The following is a 23,604-nucleotide window of genomic DNA, read 5'->3' on the forward strand; positions in this document are numbered from 1 at the left end:
TCATCTCTCTCTCTCTAAAGAGCTGGGCGCCTCCCACCGCGGACGATCGCCGCCCCCCCCCAGTGCCCGCCAAGATGAGGGGAAGCTGTTCAGAAAACGGGACCGCCAGTTGCGGTAGACCCTGGGCTGGGCGAGGGGGGTTCGTCCCTGAGCCTGGAGGCGCTCAGGCCCCCTGGAAGCGCTGAGCACACCGCGGACCCCACTCTTCACAGGCAGCGCTGGGGCAGGGAGGCCACGTATCGGAGCAGGTGCCTGTGCTAAAAGGGAGGATGGAGGCAAGCAAGCACAGGGGCCCAGGGGCCTGGACCGCAGCAGGAAGGGGGTGGCAGAGGGGGGCAAGCATGCCGCCCCAGCCAAGGAAAGATCTCTGGATGTCCCGAGAGCCCCAGGAGGCCTCCGCTCCCCCACTCCCCACTGTCAGCGTCTTGATGCAGGCCCCAGGCGAGGTGCCTCTCCAACTCATGGGGACAGAGAGTGAATTTAAGTGTCCCCGACATGGAGCAACGGCCGGAGGAGGCGCGAAGGACAAACGGGCGGCAGGGAAGAACCAGCAGCCTGGGAGAGCGCCAAAGGGCCGGCGGAGCTCCAGGGAAGCAGGCCCCTCCATCGCCGCAGCCCCAGCTCTGCCCACACTGCGCCCATCCTGCGCAAGTTTGGGAAGCCAGAGGGGCAGACCAGAGTGGCCACGCTCCATTCAGGGGCCAAGGCTGGGTGGGCGGTTTCCCTAAAGGCGCTGGGACGGCAGAGGAGGGCCAGACTGCCGGGAGCTTTGAAAACGGGAGCCCTGCGCGATCTGCATGAATACGCCAGCCAGCCATCGGCCAGAAGGAAGCTGACGGCCGGCGGGAACGTGGGGGTTATATTCTCTGCAGGGAAAGCACCAGGCCTGGGTCTGCACCCCCACTCCCTCAATGCCCATCCCCGACCCCCTAGAGATGCAGTGGGCACTCCCAGGAAAGCCAGGGCCTCCGAGGGAGAGGCAGAGGCTGGCGGCTTCATTTCTGAGCCCAGGTCTGAGTCCCTGCCAACAGCAGGGTGAGCTCTGATTATAAATTTGAGAAAGCTGTTAAAGGGTGCGCTCCAGAAGGTAGCTCGGCCTGCAGGGCAAAGGCTTGAATGGGGAAAGCCCCCTGCCTCCCCTACTTCAAGGAACGCGAAATGTGAGGTTGCCGGCAATTGCAAGGTGGAGGCTCAGGTGCACACGGCAAGTACCCAGGGTACCAGGTGGATTTGAGGTTTGCTCAAGAACTGGTCTGAACTGGGCAGGTGGGGACACAGGACCCCGAGGGAGCAGGGCAGGTGCTGGTGAAGCAGAGCCTGGGGTGTACTCGTCCACTCCCCGTGACCTGGCAGTGGCTGGGCGAGGACCCTACACCCCTGCATGGGCACATGGGCACAGGGGGACCCGGGCACTGCTGAGGTAGGGGAGGCACAGGCCGCTGGCCCATGGAGAAGCTTAATGACCCTCCAAGAGCTGCCTTTTGATTTTAGGAGAAGCCCCAAGGCCTGCTCTGACTGGGCCCTCCATGGCCCCCCGACCCTGTCACTGGCTCCAGCCGCTGTACCCCCTCCCTGCTTTTCCCACCATCCAGCCTCGCTCCTTGCTTGACCCCGGGCTCCTGACGGCGCCCCAGAAGCCTCCTCATGGCACCTCTCCTTCCCTGGCCGGGCCTCGCTCAAACGCCCCCACCCCGTGGGGTCTCCTGGAGCCCAGACCCAAATGAGCACCACAGAGCCTGCCAGTCCGTCTTGGTCTCCACGCATGCCCCCATCTCCATGTGTCCGTTTACTGCCTGCCCTCCCCTGCCAGGGGTACGCAGCCCCCCGAAGCAGAGCCCTTGTCTGTGTCATTCACCACGGACACTATCATTTACTTATAGGAGTAAAATCGGGGAAAATATCTGCCATTGGGGAAAAACCCGAGCGGCCTCTCGTGCTCCCCCCGAGCTCAACGTGTCCCTTCCCAGCCACGCACACGTCAGCTTTTACCAGCAGACGTCGGCGCTGGCGTGTCCTCAAGGACTTTGTTCGGCCACATCCCGTTCTGTCCTGCGTCATCAATTTTTATTCTCTGCCGGATCATTCCCACCGGCCGACAACAGGGCCCGAGCACTCTCCTTGAAAGCCTTGAGAAACAGGCACAATGGTGACGGCTCCTCCCTGTCATCCCTGCGGTCCTCTGGCCGGCCTCGCCTGGCCCTGCTGACCACAGCAGGTCCACTCGGACCCTTGGCCCCACCGCCGCTCGCCGGCTCGGCTCCTGGCTTGCTCACCCCTGCAGGACGTGGCCTCAGCAAGCTGCCCACGGCCCACCACCGACTCTGCTCTTTGTCCTGTGCCCAGCACTGACACGGGGTCACAGCCTGCTCCAGGCTTCCCCTCCTCCTCGCCTGGCTCCCCCCCGCCTTCTCCCCCCACACCCCAGCATGGGAGCCCCTGGCCCTGCCCTCAGCCCTCCTCCCAGGCTTCCACACTCCCCAGACGAGACCTCGGCTGGCACTGTCCACACAGCTGATGGCCCCGAGTCCACGCTCCTTGCCTCAGCGCTGCCCAAGCTGCAAACCTATAAATCCAAGACACCATCGCCCTTGATGGCTCAAGGCCACAGAAACTCACCACAGTGGACTGCTGACCTTCCTTCCATACCTGCTGCTCCCCCAGCCCAAGGCAGCCTTTAGGTAAAGTCACGAGTGGCTCAGACTAAAACCTTGGGAGGCTTTCTAGACTGTTCCCTTCCCTGCAACCCCCACATCCAATTCCTCAGTAAGATCCATCAACTCTTCCTCCAGACAAGGCTCAAGTCCAACTGTACGTCCACATCTTCACACAAGTCCAGACCACCTGCTCTCACCTGGGCTCTGCCCACCACCTGCTCTCACCTGGGCTCTGCCCACCACCTGCTCTCACCTGGGCTCTGCCCACCACCTGCTCTCACCTGGGCTCTGCCCACCACCTGTTCTCACCTAGACCTTGGCCACCACCTGCTCTCACCTAGACCTTGACCAATGCCTGCTCTCACCTAGACCTTGACCAATGCCTGCTTTCACCTGGGCTCTGCCCACCACCTGCTCTCACCTGGACCTTTGCCACTGCCTGCCCTCACCTGGAAAGCACTTTCCAGAGCACAGGGCCTCGGGGGACACTTCTGACGAATGACTGAGGGAATGGATTGTGGGTCCACAGGGGACGAGGCCAGTGAGAGGACAGAGGACGGGGCCAGGGATTGAACCTGGGACCTTGTAGGTGGGAAGCCAGAGCTCAACCACTGAGCCCCATCGGCTCCCGAGTTGTTTTTTTCACTTGTTTTGCTTGTTGGTTTGTTTTTTAGGAGGCACCAGGATTCGACCCCAGGACCTCCTGTGTGGGAAGCAGGCGCTCAACCAATTGAGCAACATCCGCTCCCCTGACAGGATGTTTTCACCCCCAGTAGTTTTGGAAGCCTGAAGCCCCCTGCAGTTTAGACGGAGGAGGCTCCGGGCCGCTCCGGCCTCCAAGGCGGTGGTGCAGGTGGCGCCGCTGCCCTCCCCAGCCCGCCTTTGTCTCAGGTGGTGCAGGATTGGGGGAGTTGAGGGGTCACTGTGACTCCCCCAGTGTCTGCAGGAAGAAATCCCTTGGCACCCCCCGAACCTGTGGATGTGGCCTGTTCAGGGGAAGGGTCTTTGTGGACCTGATTAAGTGATGGCTCTTGAGATGAGCCCCCACGGATGGTCAGGTGGGCCCTGAACCAATGGAAGAGACCCCACAGGAAACAGAAGAGGAGACTCTCGCACAGGGAGACGACCGTGTGCAGAGAGAAGCGGAGGCTGGCGCGAGGTGGCCAAGGAGCGCCTGGGCCACCGGAGCTGGGAAAGGCTGGGAAGGAGCCCCCCAAACCCTGGGGGGCCCAGCCTGGCTGACATCTCAACTGCAGACCTCTCATCTCCAGAGCTGTGGGAGAACAAATGTTCACTGTTTTGAGCCCCCCAACTCGCTGCCTTTTGTCACGGTGGCCCTGGGGACACTAAGGCAGGCCCATGCTGAGCCAGGGGCTGTCCACACTGGCTAACACGGTCAAGTCTCAGAATGACTTGGGAAGCAGAAATTACTTCCCCATTTTGCTGGCACAGGAGCGGAGGCTCTGTGAGCGGACGAGGTGCAACCAAGGACACGCGTTGTGGAGACCCGGATTCAAGTGTCAGCCAAGGCGGGCGCCCGCCCCACTGCACCAGCTGTCCCCGCTTCGCCCCCAACGTCCATCACGCCTCATCTCTGCGTGGAGATCCTCCCCGGGCGAGTGCGCACCTGCTCCCCTGACAAATTTGATGTTCGCGCTGCCGAGGGAAACTTCTGGAAAGCGGAGCTTTCCTCCTGTGTTACTGCTGAGCATCACACTCTGGCAGCCGACGACAAGACAGAGGTTTGTAAGAGTCACCGAGCCCCATCGAAGCAGACGCCCGATGCCTCGTCGGCGTTTTCGACCATATGGCACGTCCATCACGCAGCGGAGCGTGCTTTCGGCTTCGTCTCTGGAACTGGGGCATGGACGCCAGGGGAGCTCAGGGCTGGAGCCCACCTGCTGAAAGGGTGAGGGAGGCACCCACGGGACACTCAGGGGCGTAGGGGACTTCCCAGCCCACATGGCGGCCTGCAGGCTCACGCTGCTTAGCGCTGACGCCCGGGTCCTCGGCCGCCTGCCCGGCTCCATCCCAGAGCCCGCCTCCACGCACCCCACGAGGGACGGCTCATTCACACGGAGGGGGAGGCACGAGGTCGGGGGCATACCCGTCCAGCACCCTCGCTCGACTGGTGACCCAAGGAAGAGGGGTGCCTTACAAGGTCATTTTGCAGCTGTTGTTGGAAGAACTGGGCTCTGGCAGCCTGGGGCAGCTCAGAGCTGCAGAGGGACGGCAGAGGGTTTTGTCGCCCAGCTTGCGCCTTCTCGGGTGAGGGCCTCGAGGTCACGCCCAGGGCTTGGCCTGGCCCGGCTCCCTCTGGCACCCAGGACCCCGGGCTTGTGCGCGTCTCGCCCTCCCACCTGCTCGCTGCTTCCCCCGCAGCCGCCTCTGCCCGTGCACGGCCTCCCTGTCCCTTGGGACCTGGTGTCCGCCGCCCCCCCCAGCCCTTCCCGCCGCCCACCTTCTTTTGCATCCCTATAGGCAAGATGATGGCCGGAGCGCTGCCGTGGCTATGCTTTGCGGCAGTTGCTCTGCGTCCTTAGCTGTCATTTCTCACCTGTGCCTGTCCTTGCTTGTCTCACTTCCCCAAATGGCTTTCCAAGCTCCTTGAAAAGAGGGCAAAGGTCGTGTTTTCCCACCTCCTGGCCCCTCCCCCACACCTGTGTGTGGCTTTTAATAGAAACGAAACGTACAGCTGAGGGTTCATTGAGCAATTGGTTCAAGAAATCAGAAATTCTCAAGCCGATCCTCTTCATATAGTCAAATACAAATCCTAAAAATGGCTTTATGTCTAATATTTAATCGCAAGGCTTTGAATCACTCCACCGTGAGTATGTGAAAACCATGAATTAGATCCATCATGGATCAAGCGGATCTGGTATCAACTCAGTATTTAGAGAAGTTGCCCAATGTAAGGAGAGACAAACTCTACAGAGACGGGTTTTGCATAATTGCACGCTTAAAAGGCCCTGATGCTCTCACCTCCCCAGCCCTGCCTGAACAGCCTGGAGTTCCACCTTCAAAGGACAGCTATTTCAGGATACAGGGGTATGCCAGTTAAGCCTCTTTCCGCGGCAACTGGATGACAAGCAGAGGTGGCTCCCCTGGGCCCGGCAAAGGAGCCCACAAGAGTTGAGCTCAGCAGGTCCCAGGTAGAAAGTGCGTCTGGCACTTGCCACGGCCCGACAGGAAGTAAAGCAGCTTCCCCATCCCTGATGTGCTCTTAGAGGGAGAACGAGGCCCTGGGGGAACAAAGATGCGTAAGAAGCACAAAATGCAATAAATTGGAGCAAGGAGCGTGTGAAAGGGAAATCAAAGGGAGCCTGGGAGAGCGTTGTCTCCAGGAGGACAGAAGCTGGTTTTAATGAGTTGGGACCCATTTGTCCCTTTGGTGTGAGCACAACATTGCTCAGCAAAAGCGAAGGGTCTCAGAGGTATCGGACGCAAGACGAACCGTGCCAGGCCAGGGATCTGTCGGCTCACAGGAATCGCCATGCTGGTTCCATTTGGAAAGTCCCAATTAAAACCCACAAGGCCAGCCTCACCAGCTACAAAGTTTAGGATGTAGCCTCACCAGCTACGAAGTTTAGGATGTCTCAGAGAGCGTCCAACGCTCATTTGTTCTTTGATGCTTTTATCCCAATTAAGCCACTCGAAACTTTTGAAGTCTGTGAGTCATTTGCCTCAAATATCTTTATATTAAGGACAGATTCAGTTCCCTGGTAGCAAACACCCAACAACATAATTAAAAGGGGCTCAGCATTTAAACTGTCACTGCGGCTTTCTACAGAAGGGAAGGAGCATGTCTCCCAGTTACATCTGCTTCTAATTTCCTGCCGCTCTGATTCTGGTGTTTAGAAAATATTTCATCCTAATGAGATTTGTTCCTGAGGTGGGCTGGCCTGCTCCCCTGCTCGGGTCAGCTGACCAACACGGCGTAGACAGGCCGATGCCAGCCTGTCCCCGTGCTCACCAAGGGGCACGCCTAAAGGACACTGAAGGCCTCCCGGCAACAAGGACAAAGCAACTTGGAAATCATCCTCGGAAATGCATGAGCGGATTCCAATGTAAAAATTACTAGGCAGGACCCAAGTGGCATCTGAGCCATCGCATCCTTGAGCTGCTGAGTGTCACTGATACGTGATTGATCCGAAGGAGACCAAACCTTGAATGACAAAGGGGATTGAAGGGCTTCATTACCCCTTCTTGGGAGGGGGGGCATTGTGAGAGACATGAAAAGGAAGAGGCAGGATGGCTTGAGCTCTTCCTAATGCCCAGTGCCCATGCCCCAGGCGCCCCTGCAGTAGGCATGCTCTGTAACCTGAAACCACTTGACTTCCATTCCCCACCAGCTCCCTTGCAAGGTTTAAGAGCCCAGGACACTGCTTTCTGTTTTTCTCCCAGGAAACTCTGTGATTCCAGATTGAGAACATGACCAGCAAGGGACTGTCCGAGGAAGAAGGTGCGGCGCCGTGGGACACCCTCCTCTCTGGGACTCGAGCGAGCTTGACTCCTCTGACATTCACCCTCTGCCAGCACCCATGCGAGGCTGGGAGCAAGGCCTTGGTGAACCTGCACCAGGTGATTTTCCATCCCAGCTGGCTCCTGGCAAGCACCATCTATGCCTCTGCACAGAATGCCAAGGTCAGGAATGAGGCCTCAGGATCTCATCAAATGACCTCATCGGACGTCCTCACAATGAACCAACTAAGTCAGTGTCAGTGAATCTTTGCAATAACAATCACCATCCTCATCATCACCCTCAACACAGTCACTGTCATCACCATCATCATTATCACCACCATCACCATCATCACCACCACCACTACTGTCATCATCACCACCATCATCTTGTCATCATCACTGTTCATCATTGTCATCATCTTCATCATCACCAACATCACTGTCAACATCATCATCTTTGTCATCATCGCCATCATCATCATCTTTATCATCAACTAATCACCATCATCCCATCATTGTCATCATCATTGCCATCACCATAATCATCACCGTCATCACCATTGTCACCATCTCCTTCATCACCATCACCATCATCTTTGCCATCATCACCATCACCATCTTCATATCACCATCACCATCACCATTATTATCACCACCTAATCCCCATCCACATCATCACCATCATCTTATCATCATCACTATCAACACCATCATCGACTAGATTGGGATGAGAAGAGACTTCCCAGTAATTTCTCCTGCGGGATGATTTTTGTGGGAGGGGCTCTTTGATGATTCCAACAGGCATTCCCCGGATTGGAAGTCTTAATCCCCAAATGATGGACTTCAAAACCCCCAAATTACCAGCAACCTACCCTTCCCACGCCTAGCAGGGCCTGTACTATGAACACACAGGACAACGTAATGTACCCCTTCTAAACATTTCTCTGGAAAAGCAAGAAAAAAAGTAGCAAATCCTAAAATCTGATCCCAAGGTCCCTTTTGGACAGCAGTCCTGACAATGAATTCACATCACCTCCTACAACCCTAATTCCAGACTGTCATGTGCCCCAATGGTGAGTGGGTCAAGCTGGGTGAGACGAAAAGATCCCCACATCCCTGATGGCCTGTTCTGCCTTTGACACAGCAACTCTTCCCTCCAAGCCACTCTGGCTGGGTATAAAATATCTGACATCAATGAGGGAATCACAGGCGCCTTTGCACTCCGTGGTGACTCATCGAATCCTCACAGCAACCACTCAGGAGAGGCATTTGCTAGCAAAGAAAACGAGGTCAAGGGAGAAGAGGACTTCCCCAGAGTCACACACCTTGAGGCAGCAGAGTCCAAGTTCATACCAAACTGCAGCATACATGCCCCCCAGACCGCAGCTCTGGGATCCCAAGACCACCTTTGCTACCCTACGTGCTGGCTGAGAAGAGAGTGAGTGGCGGCGTTCACTGCCCACGAACAGCAGGAGGCCCATATGCACCCCAACGACTGGCGAGGCAAGGTGGTTCTCGGGGCCCTGCCTCCCCCACCCCTTCCGTCGAGGCAGGCCTCCGCTTTTGAGTTCTCCCGCCCTCCCCCACAGGCCCCCTCCTGAGAGTCGCAGATAAGGCAATTGTGTGGATTTGTTCTCAGCAGGCCAAGCAAATAGCTCCCTTGCCCCTCATCAGCCTGTTCTCCCCGACGTCTAACTTGAACGACTCCCAACTTGGGCTCTAACTGCCCTGGGCTTGGGTCTTACTGGCTTCTGCGGTAACTGCTGGGCTTTGCTAGACCTGCTGGCTGGGGAGCCAACTCAGCATTTCCTCTCTTCCCTTGCTGTGGCCCGGAAGCCGAGCTGGGCCCTGTCTTCTCCCTTCTCTGCAGGATGGCACCACTTTCCGGAATTAGCATCTCTCTGCATCAGAAGCAAACGTGCCTATTTTCCCCCTTTTAAATCTGTTTTGCTAAACAAATTAATCTCGCACCAGATTACATTATGAACAACCATAAATCTTTTCCAAGATAAGCATCTGTCGAGTTGGATTAGCAACATCCAATGTACTGTGAATTAATTTGCTAAGCCTTATAATGCTGCCCCGGTGGTTTAACTTGGGTAATAACAAATGTAATTTGGAATAAATGGGAACTTGTTTCCTCATCCATGTCTCTATAGTAGGTGACGTATGCAGAGGAAATGACAGGAAATGAGTGCAAAACCTCAGTTCTATTACGATGATGGCTTGTGCGCTTACTGAGGTAAGAGCAAATGCTGTGTAGGCTGCTCGGAGGTGCTTGAGCGGAGAAGATGGACGGCAGGCCCCACGTGGCCGTGGTGTCCAGGAGGCGACGTGGGAGACAAACTGCGCGGAGCCCCCGAGCCCACGCCCGCGACGCCCCTGAGCTCCCGGCGGCCAGCCCCCCCACCCGGCTCCTCGGCGTCTGGATGGAGCTCAGGCTCTGCTTCTCCAGGCTGGTGCTCCTAAAGAGGGACTCGGGGGCAAAGCCGCAGCTTCCCTTGGAGGTGAAGGCAAGGGAAGCAGGTCCTGAGCTGAAGGACCAACGCCACCCACCCCAGGCTCACCCGTCCACCTGCTGACCACTGCCCGCCCATGGGTGAGACGGCATCCATGGCCGGGAGGCAGAGGGCGCCCTTCAAGGGCCAGGGAAACGGGACGCTGCGACTCAGTCTCCAGGGACAACAGCCTGCTTTCCCCTTGATTCCCAAAACGACGTGGGTGCAGCCCAGCGCCTCGAGGGTGCAGGGGAGCGGGAGGTTAGAGGCTGCACATCCGCCCGCCTCTGTGCCGATGCCTGGACTGTGCACGCTACGTAACGCAGTTAGCAAGTCCTGCTGTCGGCCTGGACCTTGCGTGCCCGACTGACCTGTGACCGTCTAAGACATTGGGTGCAGGGGTCACTCTGACGTCGAGGCCAGGGCAGCTGGGCTCAGGCGGAACGGTAGGGCCCGGGGCTCGGAGCTTGCCCGGCCCGAGGGGGACTGACGGCTTTCCCGCGCTACTGGTTCGGGGCCACGCCGGGGCCTGGGCCATTTTCAGAGGCGACTCGTTTTGAAGCAATTGGAAAGCGAGGTCCAGTAGCAAAAAGGGAAAAGAAGACGACAGCAAGGAGCCATAATTGGCCACATGCAGCTAGAGTTAGAGCTGTGGAAGAACAAAGCCGCTGGCCCTGAGTTCAGGGTTCCAAACACCCCACGGAGAAGCCACTCCCCGCCCGAGCCACTGCTTCCACGGCTTCCGTCAGCACCCTGGGAAGTTCTTCCCGTTAGCTGGCCTGGGCCTCTCCTGCTACTTAGGGCCATTCCTAATGCAGGGCCAAGGTCGATCTGACAGTCACCTCTGTGCATCCCACACCCTTGAAAATACTGGAAGAATCCGCACGGTCTCGTTCACCCTACCACGAGACGGGCCTGCATCTCCTTCCCCGGCCCAGCTCCAGGTCCCCCCAGTCCCTGACCGGAGCATGGTGGACACGATGTTGACAGCGAGGCCGATGTGCCAGGAAGCACCGTGTTCTCGCTCCCGCAGTCCAGGGCAACCCAGCCCCTCTCCTCCCCTGGGCACCTGCTGGTGTGCGTGGGCGTGCAAGCTCGCAAGTGCCCGCCCCCTGCCCTCCGAGATCCTCCACCCCCGCTCCTGGCTCTTGCCTCGGTTTCTGGGCCGGCCACGGAGCACCGCAGTGGCACAGAGGAGCCCCTGCCGGAGCCACCCCCCCAGGGCGTCGGCCCACCACCCGCCCGAGCCAGGGAAGAGCTGGCGGTACCTGAGGCCTCCCCTGGGATCCTCGGAGGCTTGATGTCTTTCTCGCTGCCGCTGGGCCTGGCGGAGGGCTGGGCCGTGCTAGCCCCAGCGGGGAGCCTGGTCCTGGGGCCCAGCGGCTCTGTGGAGCCCTTAGTCTGCGGGGCCACAGGGGCTGTGGTGGCGCGGGTGGCGGTGCTGCTGGCCGCGGCCTGCGTCGTCTTCCGCGTTTGTAAGACGGAGACCGTGGTGGGGCCGTAGAGCCCCGGGAACGTGTGGGCCTCCAGGCCCTCCTCCTCCCCCGTGGGCCCCCAGGCGATGAATTCCGTCTCGGTGGTGGGCCGGCTGCCCCGGAAGTCAAAGGCGTGGAGGCGGCGTCCCTGCAGCTGCCGCCGCCCCCTCCGCAGCGGGCCCTGCTGGTCCGTGGGCGCCGGGGCCAGGGGCGAGGAGGCGGGGGCCGGGGGCCGGGGGGGCCCCGCCTGGTCCCTGGGTCTGTGCGCCCCCTGGGCCCGTGGGGGCGGTGCCTGCCCGGGCACCCCCTCCCCGTGGGGCGCGCGGGGGCTCCACGGGGGCGCCGGGCTACGCGCTGGCTGTCCACTCTGGAGTCCCCACGGGTGCGGGGAGCGGTGCGGCGGCCGCTGCAGGAGCCGGAGCTCGGGGCCGGCGATCAGGGACTCGCAGGCGGGGAGATCCATGGCGAGCTGAAACATGGCTACAAGAATCCAAACACGGCTTCCGACGACGCAGCCCGGCCAGCGGATGGACATCGAACTGCGCAGAGAGAGAGAAGAGCCGTCAGCGGGGCGGGCTCGGGTGGCCTTGCCTGCACAGCCCCGGGGACCTGCCGTGGCCGAGAAGCAGGCCCTCCGTCCTTGACCTCAGAGGCCCAGCCCAGTGCGGGCTTTCGGCCAGCGCCTCGGGAGGGCGGCCAAGCACCCGACAAGGGAGACCCGGGGCTGCGGCTCGTCTTCCCCGGCGCCTGCGAGGGGCAGGGGATGCCTGAACAGTCCGTCCCTGGAGGGAAAAGCACGTCCCTCCACCCCCCAGGTGTGACCCTAACGCAGCCCTGTCCTCTAACCCATAGTAATCCCAGCCCACGAGGACGCTGGCCAGTGTGTCACAGCCGGGAACCCCTGCGCCCCTGGCCGGCTGTCCTCCCCGCAGAACGAAGCTCCCGGCTCCGGCGGCTCTGCCGCGGCGCGGGAGGGACGGTGGCCGGGCGCGTCACGGCCTCGCCGCACACTTCCCATCTGATGAGCATTCTGCACACTTGGCCGGCGTCCCTCGCCCCGCGTGTCTGGGCTGCACATGCACCGACCAGCGGGCGTGCTGCGGGAAAGTCCTGGCTCAGGGCCGCCTCTTAGTGGGGTCTCCTCGGGTGGCACTCGGCTGAGGCCTGCTCTGGGAAAGCCGAAAGACGGTGGCCCACTCCGCCCCAGCGCCACCCTGTTCACATGTCACCCGTCCTGAGGTCCCCCCCATTCACCTGCAGCCCCGATGCCCTTCAGCCCCTCAGCCCCAGGAGACCTGAGAAAGGACAAAACCGCTCAACCCAGCCCAGCCGGGTGGCGGGACAGAGCCGGAGCCCGGTGAGCGCAGTGTCCAGGGCCTCTGTTAGTCAGCAGTGAGGTTCAGACGGGCCAGGGCCGGGGGTCATTGGAACCCAGAGCCCGGCAGGTGGGGGGGACGCTCAGGCCACGCCTTTGCCTTCCCTGGTGCAGGTGACGAGGGCTGATTCCACGTGTCATTCAAAGGAACACCTGTCCAACTTCCCGGGTGAAAGTTAAAAGGGACCCAGCAACTCCAGTGACAGCAGTAGGCGGGGCCTTCAGGTGGGCCGGGTGGGTGCAGGTGGGCGGGGCACCCTGGGACCCAGGTGAACCACTCTGAGGTCCCCTGCGGGAACAACATGACTGGATGTGGCTGTTCATGAGGCTTCACCAGATTTAGAAATGAATAAATCGCTATGTGCGTGTGTGAGAGCGTGTGTGCGGGGCGAGAAGGTGTGAATGCGTGTCTGTGTGTGCGCGAGCGTGTCTGCGTGTGTGTGTGTTGTGAGCGAGGCTGCGTGAGTCAGCGTGCGTTTCCGTGTTTCTGCGTCAGTGTCTGTGTGCCTGGGGCAGTGTGTCTGTGTGCCAGTGTGCTCGTGCGGGTGAGGCTGTGCGTGTGTCCACTGCCCTCCTGGCCCCGCACGTGCACCCCCTGACCAGGTGTGGCTGGGCCTGGCTGAGCCCCAGAATGCGCCGGTCCCCGCGGGCATCAGGAGGTCTTAACGAGCACGAACGGCTGAAAAGGACGAGTCCCCAGGGACAACCCCCGCCCCGGTTTGGACCGGCAGGTGTCCACTACGGCGCTGAGGGCCCCTCCCCTTGCCATGCCACCGTGGTCCCCGCAGGACCCACTCCAGGGCGCCGGCCCTGGCTCTGCAGCGTGAGCTCCACGTGAGGCGCCCCCACCTTGCATAAGGGGCAGCACCCATGCCGGGGGCTCCTGGGAAGGCTCAGACGTGCGCTTAGAGCCCCCTCGGGGGCCCAGAGGCCCCACGCCCTGCACATCTGGGTGGGCTCTGGCTTCTGGGGAAGGAGACGCTGCTCCTGCCAGGGCAGGGCCACAGCTCAGCGGGCACCATCGGGCACCACTGGGCAGGATCGGGCGGTGCGGAGGAGAGCACCCCGCGGGCCCACCGCCCCGGGCGCTCAGAAACGGCGCCCCCGGAAACAAAACTCGTGGTACCCCGGCCCAGGCCGCCGGCTGCGGCGTAACTTCACATGCAGGGTGTTTCTGTGATTTTTCACCAATCGTGAGCTGCAGTTGGTTACCATGGAAACCCCTCATCCAGGCGTCACCCAGCTGTTGTGCAGAGAAGCCAAGGATGGCAGGCGGGGGCAGTTGGTTTGTTCTCCCTTTTCCAGGCCGGGTTCCTCTCTGTCAAGGGACGGCTGTTCGCAGAGGACAGGGGACAATGGGCCAGGCTGGCGCAGCCACCCCGTGGATGTCGGGGGGCCACAGCCTGTGGGGCCCACAGACCCTCTGCGGCGCCGGCCGGGGGTGCCATCGGAGCCCCCTGGATGCTGGGACACCTGTAGAGGCCCCGGCAGGAGCGGGGCTGCGTTTCCGACTGAGGGGGGCTCAGCCCTGCTCCCCAAAAGTCGCGCTGCCCAGCCAGGACCCCAGCCCGTCTTCTCCCTGACTCCGCCCTGCGGCAGGGCCTGGCAGCCACCAGCACCCCTCGCACCCCAAAACTCAGGGGCCCTGGGAGAGCCGCCCCAGCCCTCTGGGCCCAAGAGGACCCGTGGGGGCAGCTTTTCCCCCAGGGCCTGCGAAGGACTCGCCCTCCACGGCTCGCCCCCAGGAGGGCTGGGATCAGAAAGACGGGCAGTTTCAAGGGCGGCCAAGGTCGTGGGGGGGTTGCAATCATGCGGCCACATGGGAGAGAGGCTGGCTATTCCTCCAAAGGGTAAACCGAGTCTCCCGTGACCCGGTGAGTCTCCTGAGCACACGCCCCAAAGCACTGGAAACACTCACCCTCCTGGGCACCTGTCCACGAACCGCCCTCCCAGCAGCACAAATGTCCACCATGACAAGTGGACGCCCACGAAGCCGGCCAGCAGGCCACGGCGCAGTATCAGCCATAGAGAGTCGGCAACAGCGTGGCGGAAACGCGACAACGCGGCCGTGAGGGAAGGAGGCGGCACACGGAGGGCTCCGTTTACGTGAGACTCGGAGCAGGCCGCGCCATAGAGCTGTCCACAAATGTGCTCAACGGGCAGGTCGACAGGGCCAGAGAGCAGATTTCTGGCAGCCGGGGCCGGGGGAAGAGGGACACGGACTTCTCTCCAGGAGATGGAAATGTTCTGAAATTAGATGGCGGGGATGGGTGTGCAATCTTGTAGCCAGGCTAAAACCCACTGAACTGTACACTTTAAAAGGGTGGAAGTCGTGGTGTGTCTCAACACAAACAAAATTATATCTCAATAAATGTAAAAGAGAACATGCCGCTGAGTAGAGACACGCAAGGACGGCTGGGGGGCAGGTTTCGCGGTGTATGAGGTCGTGGCCAAAGCCGTGGGTGGTGGGTGAGACAGAGGCTCGGGCGGACGCTGGTGGAGCTGCAGGTACGCCGTGATGACCGGGCAAGCGCCAGCTCTCCGGTGCCGCAGCCCTCGTTGGGGCTCACCGGGAGAGAGCCGCCTTCCTTGCTGGAACCCCCTCCCACACCAGCGAAGGAAGGGCCCAGCTCCTACTTCCCAAAGAAGAATAAATTCCTTTGCTCCCCCCCAACTACCTGCTCCCAAATTGGGAATATTCTTCCGCCTCACTTTCTTTTCCAGGTCGCAGCTATCTCGCTTCTCTCTCTTTGACATTCCCATTGAAATCTTTACCGAGATCAGTTTAATAAGATTCAGCGACTTGAGATTCAATTCATTACCTTCTGTATATTTTCTTCACAGAAAAAAAACATCACTGTCAATTAAGGGAGACAAGACGTCTCTTCTACTTAAGGTTGCAGCTTTCCCTGAGTGGGGATTTTGTGGGATTTGCCTCCTTCCCGCGGCTGGCATCCACGTGCCGGATCACTTGGGGAGAAGAAAACCAGGCGTGGTGCAGAAGATTCCACGTGAGCGCCAGCTCGTGGGGTGCAGGGACCGTCCTGCAAACTCAGAAGTTGGGGGAGGACCTCAGAAGTGCCCGAGGGGGACAGGCCCCCCAGCTTGCACAAGGGCTACGGCAGGAGTCCCAGGGTGCGCATCAGGATGGGGGCCCTGAGGAGCTCCCCGTAATAGTTCTCTTGGACACCGTCCCCAGCTCATGACCGAGGCACGGTGGGAACAATCCATAACAATGGAGAGATGAGCCAGAGCTTGTTTCTCTGATGGGCGAGCCTCTGTGTGCCCATCAGTACGTGGGACATTTGGAGCTGGGGTCCAGGGCATCCTTCTCCCCTTCCAAGGAGACCCCATGGTTCTAGGGTAAATAACGGACAGAAGCAGCTAGCAATGACGCGGAAGAAGCAGGGGGAACACAGAGAGATGCACATGCGCTAGAGAGAGTGGGTTTTGAGTCCATCTTCCTTGCCTTGTGCCTCCTCACTGGAGGGGCAGGTCCACTCTCTTGCTGCCCAGGGACCCTGGGAAGCCCCTGCTGGCCCCCCCACCCCCCGGCATGACCTCAGATCCAGATGCTTCCTAACGTCCTCCCAGCTTGTCCTGGCCTGTTTGTTTCAATAAATAATTTTAACATAGATTGCGATTTACAGAAAACACAGAGTACACAGAGCGAGTCCAGGGCCTTTGTGCCCCCACGTTCTTGTGTGTCCCACTCGGGGCATATCTGTCACAGCGCCGCGTGCACCAGCACCCGGCTTAAGTGAGCGCCACGCCGTCTTCAGACTCCACTGGCATTTCCCTGGGACCCTCTTTCTGTTGGGATCCCACCTGCCTCCTCTTGTCACGTCGGAGGGTGCTCAGGGCTGTGCCAGTTTCTCGGGTTGCCCGTTTGGGGCCAGGGGGTTGGTAGAAGGTCCCCCCTCTGGGATGGGCCTGATGTTTGTCCCTGGGGTTGAGGGTCTGGGGGAAAAAGACCCCAGAGGGAAAATGTCCTCCTTGTCAGATCACGTGACTCATCACGGTGGATGTCAACCTTGACCATCGGGCTGGGGTCGTGCTGGCCAGGCTGCTCTGGGTCAAGATGCCCCCACCCTTTCCATCCCCAGATCTTTGGAAGCAGGTCATGAAGCACGGCGCACTCCGGGGAGGGCCTCCTCTGCGTTGAATAGTGGTCCTCAAAAATGTTCACGTCCTCTGAGTGTGGCCTTTTTGGAAACAGGGCTTTTGCAGGTGGTGGCCACACTGTAGGACTGCTGTCCTCAGAAGCAGTGGGAACCCTGCACGGAGACACGAGAGGAAAAGACCAAGGGAAGATGGAAGCAGAGACTGGAGGGTGGTGCCTGCAAGCAAAGAAGCTTCTGCAACCTCCGGAAGCAGAGGCGGCGAAGAAGGGTGCACCACCAAGCCCGTAGAGGCAGGCCAATGGCTTGATTTTGGACTTCTGAGCTCTAGAACTGTGAGAAAATCAATGGCTGTTGTTCAAAGCCACCAGTTTGTGATGGTTAGTGATGGTGGCCCTAGAAAACCAATCCAGCACCTCCCTTATTTTTCATTGCCTTGCCAGGGGGCCCTACTTGGAAATTTGTGCTCCTGAATGTGATGGAGTTGGACTCAGATGTGACTTCTCTGTACATGCCTCTTCTGTCACTTTTTCTGAACCTGTGGTTGGTGCTAGGGTTGGTGTATGCTCAGGAGACTTGAATCTCTGGACTGTCCATGGGCCAGCTGGGCCCTGAGCCTCAGCAGAGTTGCGACACCTACTGTCCAGTTCATTGGACTTACCCAGCTGATGGGGAGGTGAGAATGGTCAACCACCACACCAGGGAACCAAGAGTGCCTACAACTGCAAGCAGGAGAATCCCATCCAACAGTCATGTGGGATTTAAACCCCCTCTCAATTTAGAGATGGAGTGGACATTGCCATGCCAGGGTCCACAGGATGGAGGAATAAAATATGGATTAGAGTGGACTTGCTGATAATCTGCTATAGAATTGTTGTGACTCTAGCAATGGAAAAAAACGTATCATTGACATGGAGACAGTGGCCACGGGAGTTGCTGAGGGCAGGGAGAGGGAGGAAGAGGTGTGATATGGGGCATTTTTGGGACTTGGAGTTGTCCTGAATGATAGTGCAAGAACAGATGCAGGACACTGTGTATCCTGCCATAATCTGCTGGATGGACTGGGGGAGAGTGTGAACTACAGTGTAGACTATGGTCCATGCACTGTGGCAGTGCTCCACGTGTATTCACCAAATGCAGTGAATGTGCCTCACTGATGAAAGGGGAGGTTGATGTGGGAGGACCGGAAGGGATATATGGGAACATCTTATGGTTTTTAAACTAACGTTTTGTGTGATCTATTTATCTTGAAAAAAAAAAGAAAAACCAAAAAACCCCCTGCCTGACAGCAGCCACCTTAGGCCTGCCGGACGGGTCACGGGTTTCTAACGGGGCAGTAGCTTCCCTCGCCTTCAAACCTGCGGTCAGTTTGCAAGGGGCTTCCAGGCTTTGGGGAGCGGGGGTGGGGGTGGGGTCTGTGGGCAGAAGCCTGAGCCTCCAGGCACGGAGAGGAGGCGGCAAAGCCTTTCCTGCCTCGCAGAGCGAATCCTCCTAGCTGGGGGGCTGGGGGGAGGGTCCTGGAGTGTGTTCTCAGGGTGCACGGGGATCTACCTCCTCGGAGAACACACCAGCTTATTCTGGTCTTTGAAAGACGAGGGACCAGGGACCACAGGCTGGGCCAGGCAGCTGCAGGGGAGCTCGACCCTTGACCCCAACCGTCCTCCTGATAAGAGGAGTCTCTATCAGGAAGAGGAATTTGATTTTAGGTGGAAATGAGACCTTGCTGCAGGGGTGGAAATGGGCCACTTGTCCCCAAGTTTTCCTTGGACTACGTGCTGTTCCCAGTCTCCTGGCACCACGGGATACCACCCTCCAAAGCCAGTGCCCTTCTGTGACTTCCCCTTCCCAGCCCCTCAGGCGAGAACGAGCTCAGGAGGCCGCCTCGAGCCCCCGTGTCCCCCTCGGAAAACCATCAAGACAGTGCCAGTGGCCTCGTGTAGATTTCAGGGGCAGAGACCCAGTGCCCTGCTCAGGGAACACAGCTGTCTCCTACTCCCCATCCCTCAGCCCTGGCTCAGGAGGGGACACCCACTTTCTTTTCCCCTGGAAAGCAGTCACCGGTTCCATTTTCCTAATGAAAAAAATTAGGTCGTGATTCACTTTAATGGCATCCCCAGCCGGATGTCATGTCATGGCCTGCCAGCAATGCTCCTTGCTCTACCTCATGATTTAATACGATTAAAAACACCCCTCCCTTTCAGGAAAGGAGTGCGGGGTTGCCTAGAAGGTTTCGTCTTCAGTGACCCTGCTGTATGAACGTGGAATTTGACTACAGAAGGCGCTGAGTATGAATGATTCATCTGCATCGTATAGAAAGCTCCAGAATGATAAGTAAGGCTTTCCACACTGCTGTCTCAGAGTCTCCAGCATTTGGGTCACCCTAGAATATCAGGCCCTTCTTGGCAGCCCCTCCCCACAAAAGCAGTCAAGGCTCAGGCCACTTCTTCCCAGCAGTGGGAGGTGTCCCCAAGCTGGGGGCGGTCCCGGGCAGGGCGGAGCAGCACCAGGAAGACTCTTCCTGCCAGTTTAGCTGCCCCGGCCCACTCAGGGACAGCTCAGGGGCTGGCATCTGTGTGGAGGAGGCATGTCCTAGGCGTGGGCCTTTGCTGAGGCCACTGCCTCCAGAAAGTGAGCACGTTCAGCCGTGGTCCACCTAACTGCCCCACTGCACTCACCCCTCATCAGGAGCCTCTGATGGTCCAGGCTGGAAGGGACACAGCGGCCTTTGGTCCAGAGTAAGTTCTTCAAGCCAGTAGTGCTTGGGACACCATGAGGGGTGAAGAGCACTGACAAAAGGCCTCACGGTCAGGCAAGTGTGGGAAACAACAAGCAAAATTCACTGGCCTCTGGACAGCAGCCTGGTGTGGGAAACAACAAGCAAAGTCTACCTGGCCTCTGGACTGCAGCCCAGTGTGGGAAACAACAAGCAAAGTGCATCAGGCCTCTGGACTGCAGCCCAGTGTGGGAAACAACAAGCAAATTCCATCAGGCCTCTGGACTGCAGCCCAGTGTGGGAAACAACAAGCAAAATCCATCCGGCCTCTCGACTGCAGACCCGTTTCTCCCCACAAAACCCATTTCCTTTATGGGTTCTCTTGTGGTCAAGCTCTTCAGGCCACACTTTATGAAACACCGAGCTTGCTCTAAATCCTCATTAACTGGATAACGGTGAGGCGGAGGCCCAGGAGCCGAGCGGCCAGCTCAGGCCACAGCGGGTCAGCCTCGGAGCTGGGTGTACCCAGTCTAGGGCTCAGGGAACCCAAGGTCTCCAGACCCGCGGCCAGGGGAACCTTAGAAAATCTAGAACAGAAACACAAAAGCAGCCACCGTGGCTCAAATCCCTGCAAGCGCTTCATGCCTTAGCTCTGGGGGTGGGCCTGATGGGGGCCACGCGCCTAGGCTGGGGCTGCCCCCCCCCACCCACAGCAGGGCAGCTCTCAGTAAATTGCCCAACACCCTTTGCAGACGGTAACGGCTCCAGCAACTGCATGATGCCTGTGGTTTACACGGTGCATTTATGAACAGCAGGGGTTCTCACCTGGGTGTCATTCACAACACCCCCCCCCAGAGACACTGCCGGCTGCTCCGGAAGCAACCCCGTGTGGTAGTCATGCGAGAGGCTCAGGGCCAGTGCCTGCTGCTAAACCTTGGCACCACGACATGCACACTGTGTTGCCTGGACACTGTAGGACCGCCCTGGGCCTCAGTTTCCCCATCTGCAACATGGGGTGTACACGACAGGGTGGGTCACGGGAAGATGTGGGTGCACACGACTCAGCTCTTTGCTAAGCACTCCCAAGGACAGGCTGTAATCATCTCCCTCCCGTCCTGGTGACAGAGCAGGCCTGGGCACCCAGCTCTTTTCCCCGGGCACCCGCAGCAATCCGGGGGCACGGGAGGAGCTGCTCGATAGCCTTCACAGGGGCCTGGAGGGAACTGAAGGAGAGCAACAGCCCTGGTATTCTCGTTGCCTGGGCAACGTGCCCGCGAGCAATCTGGGGGAGTGAAGTGGTGACGAGCAGTGGGTGGGGCGCGCGGTGGGAGGGAACAGTCCCGTCCCCAGAGCGGGGAGCCTGACTTCCGGGTCTCCTGACTGCTGCCCCCCACCAGCATGTCCAGGGCTGGGTCTCTCCCTGCACAGTAATCCCACGGCCCTTGAGCCTTGCCAGGGACCCTGGGCCACCTCGCCCGTGCTCCCCACGGGGCGGGGTTGGGGGTCCCAGGCAGATTCCAGCCACCTCACTCTTCTCCTCCTCCCTCTGGACAAAGAAATTCAGAGGCGCCGGACCACGTGGAATTCCAGGGGCTGGTAACCTCAGAACCAGGAAGCCCGGGGGGAGCGCGGAGTCGAGTCTGCCAAATTCCCAGCAGCGTTCTCAACTGAGAATCACGTGGGGTGGGGGAGAGGGGGGCTTACCAACTCCTGAGACGCCCCTCCCTCGCTCCCACCTGGCTTAACACCATTGTGTGTCCATTTTTAACCAGATATCTAGGATGGGAGTGGTGGGGAGGAAAGGGAAGGCGACACTTCAACGGCAGAGAAGGTGCCAGAACAGGGGTACCAGACACGTGGGCGAGTCCCGGGCACCTCGAGACGCAGCCCTTTCCAATTCTGTGGCTTTGGCCAACAGTCAGGCCAGGAAGATGCTCCCCTGAAAGTTCTAGCTCAGTCCCTGCACGAGTGCACGTTTTGCAACGAAAACCAAATTGATGAGAACTGTGCATGGAGAGAAAAGACGGGGAGGGGCGCTCCTACACCAGCCCACGCGGACGAGGCGAGAGCTGGGCGCCAGCAGGCGCTGGGTGAAGTAGCTTAGGCACACGGTCTCGCGCCGTTTGCACGGAACCCTGGGACAGGAGCTGATGCTACGCTCGCTTTGCCAGAGAAAGGAAAACAAAAATAGTAGCTGCGCTTTTCTCTGGAAAGAAGTCGCTTACAAATACAGTAAGAGAGGTGGTGTTTAAGGAGGCGCACATTCGGCCGGAGGGAGAACGTGGTTCGAGAAGGACGCCTTCCTCCGAGGACTCAGGTGCTGACGGCTGATCTTGCGATGGGAAATCCGCCTTCCTCCTGGGGTACATGCCGCGCAGCTCGGCCACTGCTCCCAGTGATGGCATCAGAGCGCGTCAGGGGCAGTCTTGTTCCCACACCACCAACTGAGAATAAACGTCAGGTGAGCGCCGGCTTCCAAGTCCTAGTCTTGCAGGAAATTCCTGTTTTGGTTTTGTTGCGATGGTCACGTTGGTATTTACAACACTCAGGACAGATGCTGGGCACGCTGGACGACGACGGGGAAGGGGAATAGAGAAGGAAGCGCCATCCCTTGAAACCAAGGCGTGCCCCTCTTCCTTGGTCTTTAGGATGGGCAGACACAGAAAGAGAATGATGTGGGGAGGGTGAGGCATGGGGTGGGGGAGCATACGGAGGTTGAGGACCCAAGCCTGGGCCAGGAGAGGCCACCACGGGCACTGCCACGTGGCAGAGGAGCCCGGCACGGAGCGCCGGCAGCCAGCTTCAGGCAGCCAGGGGGTTCAGTGTGTGGCTCCTGAGCGGTGTGGCCTGGGGCCAGTCCGCAGGTGTGGCAGGTGCCTGGGGTCATCGTGCTGTCACCTGTGTAGGCTGCCGAGGGGACAGGGCTGGATGCCGGCAGAGCACTTAGCAAGGCCCTGCCCGTGCTGGTTAGGAGCGAGGGAGGCTCTGGACGGTGGTCCCGGGAGCCTTGGCCGGAGCAGACGCTGCGTGCCCGGGGATGGAGACCGCCGGACAAAGCCCCGGGGAGGGGCGCTGGCATGAGCTAAGCCTGGGGGCCCTCCGTTTGCTCTCCGCAGACCAGCCCCTCCCAAGCGGCTCTTCTCTGACTCCAGAGACCCCCAGGGACCACCCTCAGGAAAAGCTGAGGCCAAAGAGCTCCCTCCCGGGGGTGACTGCAGAGAGGGGCTCAGTGTGGCTACAGAGTCTGGGTCCTCACACCTCACGGAGACCAAACAGGCCAGAAGAACGCACAGTCTCCTTGGCTGCTCAAGCACGCGCCGCGCAGTGGGTTGGCGTCGACACGGGGCACTGGGTAGCTCAGGGCGGCGAGGCTGGGGAAAAGTCCAAGGCGAGGCATGGTCAAGGCGCAGCTGGCGGCCGGCGCTCCATGCTGGGCTCCTCTGCCATGTGGCAGTGCCTGCAGGGGCCTCTCCTGGCCTCCCTCTTCACTTCCGAAGCTGACCTCCAGCTTCTCGCTTCCCGTGGAGGCCTCTCTCCTGGCCGAACTTCACTCTGCTGCTAAGGGCTCCGGGAGGAGCATCAGGGCCCCGAGCTGGCCCCACCTTAACCGAGGCAGCCTCAGCGAGAGGTCCTACGCACGGGGCTCCCAGCACAGGAGCCGCTGAGGGTAGGAGCTAGGTGTGCAGCTCCCAGCCACCTCGACCCACGTTGCAACTGGAGATGCCAGAAACTTGGCGGGGGACACTCCATGCACAGGATGGGCCCCCCAGGCCGCTGGGGGCAGGAGGCTCTGGCAGTTTATGGTTAGGGTGGGGGCGGGGAGGCAGATGACCCTGACGTTCCTTCTGTGACCAAGGATCTCAGCTAGCGGGGGAGGAAGGAGGCAAGCTGGGGCTGAGGCAGCCGTGAAGTGGACACAGCCCTGAAATGGAGACCCCAAAGTCCTCCAACCACCCTGCTGCCAACACATCGCTGTATTCAGTCATTTACACTTGAGTATAAATGAGGCCAAGGCGAGGGCTTTGCAGGCACCGAGGGCAAGAAGCGGCAGAATGGAGCCCGCAGGTGCCTGGGGTAATTAGCAGAGGGTGGGGGCGGGGAAGGGCGGAGGCAGGGGGTCTCGGGAGGGCATGTCCTCTTCCCTCAGCTCCTGAAAGTCCATCCAATATCCCAACATCCAAAGGTGGGGAAAAGAACAATGGTGACTGTGGGCAACAAGCTGGAATTGCCAAAAGCGCAATGGCGCCGTCTGTGCCACTTGGGCCACGTGAGCCATGGTTCCGTCTCGTCTCCCCCTAGAGGAG

The 23,604-nt window shown here is 59.6% G+C and overlaps 1 protein-coding gene across 1 annotated transcript in view; it reads right to left on the bottom strand.

Annotated features, from left to right (window-relative positions):
- The window catches only part of AJAP1 (adherens junctions associated protein 1), an 86,326-nt gene that overhangs the window by 57,704 nt on the left and 5,018 nt on the right, over window positions 1-23,604 (bottom strand). Inside the window, exons 4-5 of the mRNA XM_058304738.2 lie at window positions 14,385-14,602; window positions 10,885-11,630 (exon numbers count right to left, since the gene is read on the bottom strand). Coding sequence (XP_058160721.1) covers window positions 10,885-11,630; window positions 14,385-14,602 — 964 coding nt within the window. The remainder of the gene's footprint in view (window positions 1-10,884; window positions 11,631-14,384; window positions 14,603-23,604) is intronic.

The sequence above is a fragment of the Dasypus novemcinctus genome, chromosome 9 (assembly GCF_030445035.2).
Source record: "Dasypus novemcinctus isolate mDasNov1 chromosome 9, mDasNov1.1.hap2, whole genome shotgun sequence".
Taxonomy (NCBI): Eukaryota; Metazoa; Chordata; class Mammalia; order Cingulata; family Dasypodidae; genus Dasypus; species Dasypus novemcinctus.